Genomic DNA, 14,140 nt, shown 5'->3' with positions numbered 1-14,140 from the left:
AGGTGTGGGCACACAGGGTCCTCCCCCAGCACCCTGGCCCTGCAGCAGGGGCAGCGCCAAATTGATGCCCGCAGCCCGGCTCTGCTGAGGGTCCTAAGCGGCACGGAGCAATGAAACAAGGGCACCATGGCAAAGGCAAGCCAGCCCTCCTCTCTTCACATTACACGTGCTCTCCGGGACAATGGGACGCAATGACAGGTCCCCTCAACTCCTCTTACCAGAAGAGTCAGGTGGCTTCAAGATTTCATCCCGATGAACAAAGACCAGGATAGACATGTTCAAAATCTAGGTGAAGATACGTGTGTTCCAAGTCTAAATTCCTGAAATTTGGCTCTTCTTCCCCTTTTTTGCTATTTATTATCATACATATAAACATGAATTTAGCAGGCAGCAATTTCTGGAACCTCTAAGCTCAGAAACAGTGCACTACACAAACTGATTTCTAGACATTATTGAAAATCACTGAGTGAAGAACTTTCATACACGGAGGCATTCAGGGACAACTGTGGACAAGGTGGCATTTGACCAAAAAGTGGCAGAGACAACCTTGCGGCACTGAATCTTCCGTACCAGCTTACGAATTTCTGACCTCAACAACTTCCAGAACACACATATGTCAAATGTCATACCAGACAGGAATACACATTCCTTCAATATATTCTTTTATCTTATCAGCTTATTTAATTTATGCAAATAAGTAGAGATCGTTTTTAAATGATCTGCAATAAAGGCTTTAAGAACCCCAAGTAAGCAAACTCCTCTCCTCCTGCCTTTTTTTTGGAACTACAAGAGCTTCTCTGCAAGTTTTATAAAATTCTGGCTACTGAAAGGAAATTTAATGGGTTCTATTAAGGTTATTTCCACCCTTTAAGAATACTGAAAGGGGGCCGGCCTGGTGGCATAGTGGTTAAGTTTGCATGTTCCACCTTGGCGGCCCAGGGTTCATAGGTTTGGACCCTGGATGCAGACCTAGGACCGCTTGTCAAGCCATGCTGTGGTGGCGTCCCACATAAAACAGAGGAAGACTGGCACAGACGTTAGCTCAGCAACAATCTTCCTCAACAAAAAAAGAAGAAGAAGAAGAAGAACACTGAAAGAACACACAAACGTCAGCAGTTATGTCAGAAAAAATAGCAGAGTAAGATATACGAATTTTAAAACTATCTTAATTCTTCCTGTCTGGCCAACTCTTTATTGTTCTCAACACTCATGCCCAAACAGAAACACAGAAAGCAACAACACTTTTATTGGAAAAGTACTCACTTTGAAACAGTTTGGATGATGAAAACATCTTTCCCCCTCACGGATTCTTGAATTTGTACTCTTGTTTCTGGCAGGAAAAGGAAAAAAGAAGGGCGGGGTGAAGAAGGTATATAATTTACATTTTTAAAAAATCTGCATAATTTCCCAATGTTATAAAATATGGAAACTGAAACTATTACAAACTCCTGAGGCTGTAGATGCAATAAAGGACGATGAACACACTGCCATTAATCACATTTTTTAAAACATGTGAAGTTACATGACATGCTTAAGACGGAATTACATTTCTGACCTGAAACAAGTAAATCTACGCCTTTCACTTCTCACAAATAAGCACTAAGTGCTGTAAAACTCTGAGCAGAGTATCTTCAAAGGAAATTATATACTCATTCATTCAACCAGCAACAATTAAGAACTTATTAGGCACAAAATGTTATAATGATGCTGTCAGAGTAAAGACAAATAAGGTCCGATATCCCTACTCTGGAAAGACTCGTGATCAGCCACCAGGAAACAATTAAACAAATCCAGAATGGAACAGTGTACAAGTCAAAACCTTCAAAAAGTCAATATCATGGGAACAAAAGAGAAAAGACGAAGGGACTGCTCTAGATTAGAAGACACTGAAGAGAGAAAAACCACATCACTTGAACCAAGAATCTTGATTTGAAAAAAAAATAACTATAAAAGGCTCTTTAGGACGATCAGGAAAATTTGAATATAGAGTAGATATTAGATGATGAGAGAATTATCCTTAATTTCTATAAATGTGACAACGGTAGAATATTTATGTAGGAGAAAGTCCTCATTCTTAGCAGATGCATCAAGCATTCAGGGGCTAAGGGTCTGGATGTCTGCGACTTACTTTCAAATGGCTCCACACATACATATTCATACAGCAAAATGTTAACTTGCTAGGTGATAGACATACATATGGGTATTTGCTGTACTATTCTTTCAAATTTTTTATAGGTTTGAATATTTTCATTAAAAATGGTGGAAAAAATACAATATGGGTTTACAAAGGAATGTGGTCCCATGGAAAGAAAACGAACTCTGGAGCTGGGGAGATCTGGATTCAGTCCTGACTTGGCTCCTTCCGGGAGCTCGTACCTAACATCATCCCTGACTCAGTTCTCCTGTATCTGGTAACAGGAAGGAATTCACGATGTTAGCTCCCTCTTTCCTTCCCCACAGACACCACACACTTTCTCCCTCATTCGTGAACCTGAAGGGTGGACCAACCTCCTCCTGAGTCTTCCCCCAGTAGCCCTCCTTTAGCTCTCCCTTCCAGACTAGACAAAGGGCATCATCCAATTCCCTTCCCCAAACTCTTCCTGCATATTTTCTTTAATCACACTTTTTTCCTACTGAAGCCATATGGGGGATATTGGGAAATAGGAAAAAGAGGCAGTAATGGAGAAATAAATAGAGGAGGAGCAAACTCTTTTTGCCTTTTCATCAAAGTCTCTTGTAAGTTCTCTAAGATTTAAGAACTTGACAAAATCCTACAGTGCAAAAGGAGAGGGAAGCAGTATTTAGTGAGCACCTACTTACTATGTGCCAGGAACTCTGTTAGGCACACAATTACCCCATTCAATCCTCAAGACAGCCTACCTACCTGCAGTCTAGAAAGGTTAAATGACTCGCCAAGGATAAGCTGTCTGACTCTCCAGCCCGTGCAAACTGTCCATCGCTCCTGCTAGAATAATTGCAGATATCCACCATTTCTACAGAAATTACAAAGATTAAGTAATGGGTTTTTTACAACTTGAGATTTTTATGTAATGACGTAAATCAATTGGCAAAAAGCATTTCCTAACAAGATTTCATGAAGTCTAACCCATGGCAGCTTATGCAGAGGTAAAGAATAACAACCAACTAATGTTGTGGCCACACAGGATTTACTCATCCTGCCTAAGGTGACATCCATTCAACCACCTACAGGCTGACATTTGCATTCAGTTGGCCAGCAGGTTCATGCGTCTCTGCAGTCTTTGTTGGATAAGGTCTAAGTGTGGAGTTCAAGCCCCGCCACAACCCAGAGCAGGCGGGAGCTAAACCGCCATCACCCACCTGCCTGCCTGACTTCCCGCTAACAGAACTCACTCCACACCGAGCCCAGCGGTTTCAACAGTGCAAGATGAAGGACTGAGCCAGCACGTCACACTCCACAAAAACATCAACGTTACGCACGTCCAAGATAGCTCACCTCTGTTAGGTTCCTGGTAAACCTGCACTTTGCCCATCTCCACCCCCAGCCGCCTGGAGAAGAGAAAGGGGGAAAAAGCTGAAAAGGTAACAGAATAGACTCAACTTCTTTACTATTTAAGGATGACTCATAAGTTGATAAAGATAAAATAAAATAGAGGTACTCTTACTATAAAATTTAAAGTAGATATTAAATTGTTCTGTCACTCCATTCCCTAACCCCTCACCCCCACCTCATGCCCACCCAAGACGGCCTACACAGTCCTGCCTGCCTGCCTCACCAACCATGTCCGTGTGCTCTCTGTCCTCCAGCCATGTTGCCGAGACACACCAACACCTCCTTCAACACTGCAGGGCCTTTGAACCTGCTGTCCCCTCTGCCTGGAGGGCTCCACCCCTAGACCCTCACTCGGTGGCTCACTCAGGTTTCTCAATCCACACACCATCTCCTCGGCTTACAGGCACCTGAGTAGCCAAGCTGAAGCAGAGCAACTGGCCATCACTCCTTTCACACTGTTTTCTTCATAGCACTGATCCCCATCTGAAATTATCTTGTTTGCTTTGCTGACCTGCTTCTTGTCTGGCTCCCTTCTAAATTTAAGAAGAAAGGATCTCGACCGGCTTATTCACTGTTAATCCCCAATATCTAGGCCAAGGCCTAGTACACAGTAGGAGTTCAACGTTTATTTAATAAATAACGAAAATTACACTGAACTAGAATCTATAGACTATTTTTATATAGTATACATGTCACGGTTCTTTATACTCATCTAATTCTACAGATATGTAGCACCAAACACAATCTATGGCACTCATGAGGCACTCAATAAAAGTCTGCTGAATAGATGTGCAGGAGTTATGACAGTTTACAAAAAGGTAAGCCCTTAATATATACGCAACATGCAGATTAACTATAAAAGTTCTGCTTCCAAGTGTAACAATCAGTGCTAATCCAATTATCAAATTTAAAACATCACATAAAAAATACAGATTTAATGGTATGACTATAACTCACTCAGCAATCTTCTTGGAAAGCTCCATACACGATGAATTAGAATTTGCTGAAAACAACACCAGACCTCCTTTGGTTATATTCATCTTAGTTTCTAATTCAGGCGGCGCCACACAAAACATCAAAACCTTCTTGGTTTTCCAATTCTCAGAGCCTAGAGGGATGTACAATATATTAAGAACTGCCATATGATATTAAATACACCTGAATGGATCTTTTTAATAGCAAACGACTTCAGTTGAAGGAAATCAGTTTTTACCATAATGGGGTGTTTTATATGAAATACATATATGGACAAATATAAAGTTCATTTGGATTTTAAGGTTCCAAATTCACAGAAATACGTTATCGTAAGATTTAATTAGTTTTCACGACCACTGGGAACAAATGATAAACTTACAAGAAAGGCGGAGCTGAAAGCTCAGTGTTTTCCTCTTTGCTGCTTCAAGTCAATTATGGACAAACTCCTTTTATGCTCTGACAACAAAATTCCTCCTGGATTGACACACAGAAAAATGGCAGCGCCATTAGCAAGGACATGGACTGACTGATCCTTCAACAATGACTCAACAGCCCCTCTCTGCCCAGCTTCCCCTGTAACGTACTCCCAGAAAGCTCCCCGGCCTTGCAGCTGCCTCTGCGATGCCCTGAGTCGCGGCTAAAACTGACCTTGTCATCTGCGTTCTTCTCGACTGGAACAAAGGCTGATCAGATAATAACATTACAGGAAAGTGAAGGAGCACCCGACTGACAGGCAGCAGGGCACAAACAGAGAAGAGCCTGGCCCCTGAGTGCTGAGGGCTGAGGTTCTCTCCGAGGCCGTCAGCGTGCTCATCTGCCCTCCACTCTCTGGGCTGTCCTTACGACCACGGAAGGTGCAGGACCCAATGCAGGAGCAACAACCTAGCGGGCTGCGGGAGACAGGCGCTCCCCGGCAAGCCCACGGCATCTCCCCAGTGGTATGTTTACTCGGGATGGCTCTGGGAAGGCTGGTGGAGGTTATGAAAGGGCTGAAGGCGAGCAGATCTTTTCTGTTATTCTTAAATTTTAATTACACAAGTAATTCACACTTTCATACTTTCTCCTTGTAAAACATTGAAACATGATAGTTTAGGCTAAAGTCACCAGCCCCGATCCCAGGCTCTTCCTCCCCACCTTCCTGGAAGGGGCAGTTCTTACTAGTTTGATACGGACACCATCAGGCCTATACACACTCACACGTGACCCCCATAAAAAACATGTATAAAAATACACTTGTAACATAAAAAAAGATCATCATACAAATCTATCTATAATCTGCTTTCTGTTAAACGATATATTTTGACAACGCAGGGTAGAAAGTATAGACCTATCGTGTCCCTTTTAACCGCTGCCAGTATTCCATGTGCAGAGAAGCCGCATTTAGCAGGTCACCATTCTAAACAGGCCTCCTGTGCAGACGTGCGTGTCTCTGCAGGAGCTGCAGGAAGGGAACCACTAGGTCATAGGGTGGTGCAATTCCTGGTCCCACCAGCGGGCCAGGAGAGTGCATTTCCCCGCAGAGCGCCTCTTCAGGGGCGTTCCACAATGGGAGACGTGGAGCGCTACAATGGAATGTACCTAAGGTCTGTGAAGTACAAATGGAAACGGAGGCAGAACTGGCCAAAGCCCAAGGAGACCAAAGAGGACCACTAGAGTCCACCGTGGAAAGCGGCTTTGGAGCGAGGGCCATGCAAACTACAGCCCACGGGCCAATTCAGGTCCTTCCAAAGGCTATTTCTGTAAATAAAGTTACACTGGAACACAGCCACACTCACTGTTTACAGATTGACTACAATACAACGGCAGAGTTGAGTACAGGCTGCAAAGCCTAAAACATTATCTGGCCCTCTCCACAAAGTCTGCTGACCTCTGCTTTACAGCACAGCAGGGGGCAGAGTGGCTGGTGTGCAGGAAAGAAGTAACGTACTTAATCAACACTCAGAGTTGGAAGAGATCTTAAGTGTCTTCTAACACCTTCTCTCAACCAATATGCGTCTTTATTTAGGAACAGAGAACACAGATTGGAAAAGGAATCAACAACAAAAACAAAACCTTCTCCTGAGTTATAAACACAGGCTTTGGAGTCAAACTCACGCTTGCCCCTTGGCTCGTACTTCTCCTTGACTCACTGCGAGGCCTCGCATCCACTAACCTCCCTCAGCCTCTCTTCCCTCATCCATCCAACCGTGAATACTGACCTCACAGGGCTCCCATCAAATTAATTTCTGTACTTAACACAGTGCCCCACGTCTGGGATATGCTTAGTAAATGGAAGCCACGTACAAATCGACTTGAGTATTTTGTTTATCTACCAAACAAGTACAGTAACAGGCACGGAGCAGCCATCGTTTTACATCCCCCACCCTTCAAATAAGAAGCTTCTTAAAGTACAACGGAGTCCTTGAGAAGACTCGGAACACTGGGAATGAAAGCATCCGAGGAGTAGGAGGAGACCCTGAACATCACTTGGCCCATCTACAGGACTCCTGCCAAGGAGCCACTCCCGACGCCTGCGCAGCCCGAGCTTGAGGCCCACATCCTGAGCGCCACGCATTGCAAACTCCTCCTCAGGACACTCTAGGATTCCTCTCCCTGCAGCCTCCAGCCCCTGGGCCTTGCCCTTCCCTAGAAGACTCACGGGAAACCCCACATTTCTCTTCCACAGGACCGTCCTCAACCTCTCTCAAGACGGCTCTCTTGCCTCTGTCTTCTCTGCTCCAGGATATTTCCTGGAGCCTTTCCTAATTGTCGTGGTCCAAATGCCCTTCATCACCGACTGTGGTCTGAAGCTCCAGTCTTCAGCCATCAGTTTTCTACAACCAAACCGAATCTGAGACCACCCTCCAAACGGCGCAGCGGGGGAGTCCATCAGGAAACGGTTGTCCACACAGTGGTGACGGTTCATTTCACAAGCTGTTCAAACACAAAGGCTGTTGCTAGACTAGTTCTTCTTTTCCCTATGGGAAATCCAAGTGGTGCTCTTCACCACGCTTCAGGAAGCATTTTAAAGATTATCCTCAAAAACATGACGACGGCCATAACGGGGCTGGCAGAAGGCTCACTAGCGTATGCCTTTAGTGTGAAATGGACAATAAAGAGAACACTCCCATTTTTCCCCAGGAAGCAGAGCTGCTTTTACATTCTTCTAAATGTACTCTAGAATGCGTGAGAATTATTTGTAACGTGTGAAAACACACCCTTTACAGAGAACCTCAGCACCTTTCAAAAAGCAAATCACGCTCCTCTATGAATGGGCGCTGACATTCTGTTCAGTCTCACAGAGGAAACCACACTGAAAGGCCACTAGCCCCGGATGTGCTGGTGGTCATTCAAACTGCACATCCACATTTCAGAGGAGGAAGGCTCACAGTCTGGTCTGCCAATTTCCCTCGAAAGTCTGCCGTGTAAACACCTCCCATCCACAGCCAGCCGGAGTGGGAGCGCAAAGACTTGGGTTCGCCTTCCACGTGACCAGCCACCAGGCCTTGGGCAGGTCACTCGCCCTATCCCCTCCCGACAACAGAGATAACCCTTGGTAAAAACAGCTTCCCCCACCAGGATCTAAGGTCCAGGACAGCAGAGATTCTGTTCACTATGATATTGTCTGCTGTACACCCAGTGCCTAGGACAGCACCTGGCAAGCGGTAGAGGCCTAGAGGCTGCAACAGATGTTTGTCAAGTAACAACTGTTGGGTGAACCAAGCCTGACCTCACTGAGTTGCAATCACTTAACAAATGGAATTGAAAGTAGTTTGCAAACTAAACGACATCATAATGTATAAAGAATTATTATTTTTATTAGTGACCTCCCTTACTCAAAGAAAATCTGCTTTCTTTTTAATACCAGTATCAAAGAGAACTTAAGGGCAGACCTAAATTGAAGGAATGTTCCACGCCTCTGTGATCCCAGGCACTTTGCTCCTGCCTCTGTCAGAGTATTTTTTTATGGCTGACACCATTTTCTGAGTGCTCTGAACTCTTACAACCACTCAATCAAGCAGGTACTAGAAGCAGACCCATTTTAGACACGGGGGAAGTGAAGCCTGGAGAGGAAACTTACTCGAGGCTGCATGGCCTCGAAGCGGCGGTTACCTCGGTTTCACTCTGACTTGTAGCACAGACAGTTATATACCCCAGCAGGCTGCACAGCCTGTCCCGAGACCACGCAAAATGTCCGGATACCTAGCTGAATCCGTATCACAGTGAGCAGAATCAGACAAATATCCAGATTTTGAAAACCATCTATAGTAAACACACCTTGTTTGGAAAAGAATTCATATGGAGTGCCAAAGAAAGAACACATAACTTTGATGCACTATTTCCCCTTTCGGGAATTTATTCCAAGGAAAGAAAGAGCTATCTGCTCAATGATGGTCACTGCAAGATTTTTTTAAGAGGAAAAAAACAGGGGACAAATGGAAAGGTTTCATAACGGGGTAATTAAGTAAAACTCTAAACATACATTCAATATAATAAAAACGGTAAATATCTGAGACTACGTAAAAGTGCTTATGTTAAGTGACTAAGAGGACAACTGCGTCTACTCTAATCAAAACTGGGTAATAAGGGTACAGACCAGGTCAGACTAGGAAGACGGACGAGAAGAAGGGTATGTTTTAGGGGGGTTCAATAATAATGTGGGTGAATTATTTTTATTTGTGCATTTAAATTTTTTAAACATTAGAAATTACACTTGCTCACGCCCAAATCCCCATTCCGCATTTCCTTATTCCTAACAAAAGCTAAACGCCCCAACTGCGCCAATATTAAACTAAGGGAAAAGTGCTTATCGTCAACGGCGCATCCTGAGGGCAGACACTGTAAAGCAGAACGAGATGGAACAACCGCATCCCGGTGCTCCGTGCCCTCCGCCGGGCGAGCGCTGAGCGGCCTGGAGCCCGTCCCCGGCGGCCAGCGACACGCGCGCGACCAGCAGGCCCGAGCGAGGCGAGCAGCGCTTCTCTCCGAGCCGCCCCGCCGCAGGCCTCGAGCCGGAGCCGCCGCCTCCGCCGGGAGGGCGGGGAGGGGCGGGGTGGGCGGCGGGCCCGGGGTCTCCCGGAGCCCCCGCCACCGTCCGCGACCGCGACCAGCGCGCCGGGGCTCCCCGCCCCTCGCACCTGCGCCGCAAGTCGGAGCCCGCCGGGCCGCGCCGCCACTCGCCGCCGGCTCCCGCCCGCCTACCTGGCCCCGACCCCAGCCCCGGCCCCGCCGCAGCCTCTGCTGCCGAAGGAAGAAAGCGCCGGGCCTCCAGGCGGCGTCTCTAGCAGCAAGATGGCGGCTCCTTGCGCAAGAACGGCGGCCACGGCTGGGCCCGGGGGCGGGGCCGGGGCGGGGCCGTGGAGGTGCCAGGCGGGGAGGGGGGAGGAGGGCGGGGGCGTGGCCCACCCGAGGGGGCGGAGCGGGGCCTTCCTCCAGGATAGGGAGGCGGAGGCGGGGCCTGGGCGGGCGGGGGCGGGGCCTGGGCGGGCGGGGGCGGGGCCTGGGCGGGCGGGGGCGGGGGCGGGGCCTGGGCGGGGGGGGGGGGGGGGGGGCCTCTGCAGGGCCCAGGATGCTGCTCACCCCCGGCCCGCTGTGAAAGTAAGAGGCAGGTTACCAGGCAACTGAGAGCGGCCCGAGCAAGAGGTTTGGAATTACAGATGTCTGGGTTCCAGTCTTTACTGGCCTGCAACCTTGGGCAAAGTGACTTCACCTCTCTGAGCCTCAATTTTCTCATCTGAAAAATGGAGATCATAGTAGCGCTCGTCTGACAGTGTTGTGAGGATTAAGCGCGAGAACACTGCAGAGCTTTCAGCACCGTTCCTGCCATATAGTAAACGCACAGTTGTTACTATTATTATTATTTGCTTTGTTGCCCCTTCTTTTATTATAAAGGAATTGTGCTTTTCTCCATTGCCTGAATTCTTTATAATTTAAGTGTGCTTTCCCAGTATCATATATGTGACAATAATAACAAACACGTATGTAGCACTTACCACGTGTCAGGCAAGGTGCTCTTAAGTGCTTACCATATGTTACTGTAACTTATTTAATCTTCACAAGAGTATTAGGTAGATATTAGTATCTCCATTTTAATAGTTGTGGGAACTGAGACATTGACATTGAATATCTTGCCAAAGTAGGTAAGAATTTCCACCCAGGCAGCCTGGCACCAACGTCTGCACTAAACCAACCCAACCCCACACCGGCTCTCCAATTCTGCTTTTATTTATCACAAGAGTGAGGCATGCAATGCTTCATCCGAGGCTGCACAGCTGGCTAGAAGCAGCCAGCCCTCATAGTGCAACCTCTCAGTTTACGGTCGGGGCCTACAAGCATCTCCATTTGTAAATTAAGACAGTGAGAGAAGAGAGAGAGAGGAATATAGATGGGCCGGTTGAGTTTAAGCTGAATCTAAAGTCCGTAGGTCCCTGGACTTTTCAATTATGGGGCCAATAAATTCCTCCCCTCCCGCCTCTGAAGCAGTGTGGATTGGGTTTCTACCATTCGCAGGTGCCTGTGTGTTCTTCCCCTCTGTTTACTTCTCTTTGTTCTTTCTCACCAGCCTGGTCCTCCAGCACTAAACTATTGGGCCTTTGCACATGCTGTTCCCGCTCTAGGAATGCACTTCCTCCTGCAGGCCTCACCCCCTTAACTCCTACTTAAACTACATCTCAGCTCAATTGTCATTTTCAAGCCTTTCCTAAACCACTCCTCCCCGAAAAAAACCTATGTCATGTACTTTTCCTTCACTAAGCTTATGATGATTGCTAATTCTTGCTAATTATGTATATTTATTCGGATGATTATTTTATAAATATCCCCACCCCAGGCGCCTGAGTCAGTAAGCTCCCTGCGGGCAGGCTCTTCGTCTCTTTTGCTGATCGCTGTTTTCCAGTCCCCAGCACAGTGCCTGAAACAAGTATGATCCTCAAGAAATGTCTGTAAAATGGGTGGCCTCAGAATTACCCCCCTTGGTGGAAAGGAGGTGGGCAGCAGCACAGAACCGTGTAGCGTTTGCACCACACGGAGACAATTGTCCTGAAATTTTAAAAGTTGGCTCTCCTGAGCCGTGATGAGCTGGCTCCTCCGTATCGCCACTTCCACAGTTTTGCAGCGAAATGACTGCTTTCCCATCAGTTTCCTCTCACTGCAGGCACTAGCTTACAGTTTCCTTTGCTCTGTTATATCAAATACCACTTCTCCATCCGCCTTCCATTCCCCATAGACTCCTTGAAATCCCTTGTAGGCTCATGTCTCGTCTCCCATTCTCTTTATCCTTGGGGTTTGGCCAGCGGAGTGAGCCGTGGTGGACATCCAGCCAAGATGACCCACCGGTGACTGCAGCCCCGGCCACCATCTGACTGAAACTGAATGAAAGACCCCAATTGAGGACCCCTCCAGCTAAGCCCAGGCAAACCACAGGAAGTAGAGAGAGAGAATGAATTTTTGTGTTAAGGCCCTGAGTTTGGAGGGCCAGACCCAGAATTTAAAGCCTGTGGTCCATTCTAACGCAGTTTTTGGTTAGTCTAGTGCTAAACTTGGTGATCCCTTGCCCACCTGGAGGTCCGCAGAGTCTTTGCATGCTATGGAAGTGCTCAGCTTACTGCCCATGTCGCTGACCACATCCGAGGGCCAAACTGCTGCACAGAGAATATGCATCACGACGCCCAGCCTAAGACATTGCCTTTCCACATTTTCTTAAAAGGAAAGAAAAGAATATTTGCTATAGTTTGATGGAAGTTTTTCAGCAGGATGGTAGAACAGAAAGCATGGACTTCTTCAAATGATCGTTGAAATGAAAACGAGGGGACCTGACCGTCAGTCACTGAGACGCGGGTCTGCTTCCTGCCGCCTCGTTGCAGGAATGACCTCGGACAGAGCAGTGAAGGCACCTCTCTGAGCTTCAGTTTCCTCACCGGAAAAATGGATGTATGGGGATTTGGGGTGGGAGATGACCTTTCCGAGGGGTCCATGAGTAAGAGGCCCCCAGACAAAGCTGTTGTGCAGCCTCCCAGCCCTCACATCTCTGGCCATCAGAGATGAATAAACTGGGGCTGGCCCGGTGATGCAGCGGTTAAGTTTGCACGCTCCGCTTCAGCAGCCTGGGGTTCGCCAGTTCAGATCCCGGGAGCAGACATACAGACTGCTAATCAAGTCATGCTGTGGCAGGTGTCCCACATATAAAGTAGAGGAAGATGGGCACGGATATTAGCTCAAGGCCAATCTTCCTCAGCAAAAAAAAAAAAAAAAAAAAGTAGAAGGATTGGGGGTGGATGTTAGCTCAGGGCTAATCTTCCTTCAAAAAAAAAAGGAAAAAAAAGAATGAATAAACAAGGCTTTGGTTTTTCCCCCAGTGGAGGAGGATGGCTGCTTGTCTGGCCGTGGGAAGCTGCAGAGACTAGGGGCCTGGTCACAAGTCATGGGGACCTTGGAGGTTTCCATCATTGAGTCCTTTTCCTTATCCTTCAGATTTTCTCCTTTTTCTATTCCCCCCAGAATGAAAAGAGCTTATTGTCTTTCGTAATTATTAATATTTACATGTTGTAAAAAACATTCAAACAAAGAGAAAAAATAAAGAGATATTTGCCATTATCTCGCCATGGAGAGATAATGACTCGACATTTTTTTAACCTCCCTTTTGCACTTAACAATTTATTGCAGACATAGTTCATATTGATGAACTCAGGTCAACATCGTCGCCATGTGTGCCGTGGACTAAAGACCACAGACCAGGAAACCAGATGGCCTGCGTCCAAACGCCTCCTCTTCTCCCCAGCTCTGCGCCCTCCTTTACCTCTCCACACCTGCTCCCTCACCTGGATCACAGCGCCTACCTCGTAGAGTGGTCACAATGACCAAATGAGTTATCCCCTGGTACACAGTTGCCCACCACTTGCCGTTAGCCACACTTACTATGAACTGTTGTGACGTGGATGGACCATGACGTTTTTAACCAAACTCTAATTCCGGGCACTTTTTACTGATATACACAACCTGTCCTTGTATCTTTGCACGAGTATTTTCTAACATTAAATTTCTAGAGGTAAACTTGTTTGGTCAAAGGATATGCCTTTTTAAAATTTTGTCCCCCAGGAGTTTTATACCAATTTACGTTCTCACCAGAAAGGTGAACAGCACCCTTTTCCCCTCGTTCCCACCAACGCCAGTACTTGGCTGAGTGGATGGTCCATGTTTCCTGGGCTTTCAAAATTACTTGTTTATGTCAAGCTGCCTGTAGTTACCTTGGCCACCTTGCAAGCTGACTTCCTCTCCAGTCACTCACTCAGGAAGTATTGATGGAGCACTTACCACGTGCCAGGCGCTGTTGGAGAGCTGGGCTACGCAGAGAACGACAAAGCCCCCGCCCCATGAGATGAGGAAGGGGCAGCTGGGCCACCGCCTGCTGAGTGGTCAGCGAAGTGCCTGCTCCAGTCCCCAATAAACGATGCTGCGTACGTGACAGCTTTATAGAGAACACAGAGCATGCGTTTGGTAAATATGCAGGTGCTGTCGTTACCCCTCTATGTGACATTCGTTAACACTACAACATGATGACGATACCGCATGTGATCATCATCATTTTTAGCCATGGAGCCTTAGAAGTCACTTCTCATCAGCTGTCAGTTTTCTCCTCTGTCGATGGGCTAACGCTGC

At 47.0% G+C, this 14,140-nt stretch overlaps 1 protein-coding gene across 7 annotated transcripts in view; it reads right to left on the bottom strand.

The window, feature by feature from the left end:
• Positions 1–13,817, bottom strand: part of PRPSAP2 (phosphoribosyl pyrophosphate synthetase associated protein 2) — a 51,628-nt gene extending 37,811 nt beyond the window's left edge. For 2 of the 7 annotated variants that reach the window (XM_046676107.1, XM_046676113.1), the window contains exons 1-5: positions 9,689–9,811; positions 4,887–4,981; positions 4,490–4,640; positions 3,476–3,528; positions 1,264–1,330 (exon numbers count right to left, since the gene is read on the bottom strand). In XM_046676107.1, the coding sequence (XP_046532063.1) occupies positions 1,264–1,330; positions 3,476–3,528; positions 4,490–4,608 (239 nt within the window). In that variant the 5' untranslated portion in view covers positions 4,609–4,640; positions 4,887–4,981; positions 9,689–9,811. The other 5 variants (XM_046676114.1, XM_046676112.1, XM_046676108.1 and 2 more) reach the window with 5 other exon arrangements.
• Positions 13,818–14,140: the final 323 nt, after the last annotated feature.

The sequence above is a fragment of the Equus quagga genome, chromosome 11, assembly GCF_021613505.1.
Source record: "Equus quagga isolate Etosha38 chromosome 11, UCLA_HA_Equagga_1.0, whole genome shotgun sequence".
NCBI classification, from domain to species: domain Eukaryota; kingdom Metazoa; phylum Chordata; class Mammalia; order Perissodactyla; family Equidae; genus Equus; species Equus quagga.
Note: the sequence above shows the minus strand (reverse complement) of the source record. Positions and strands in the feature narration are given on the sequence as shown.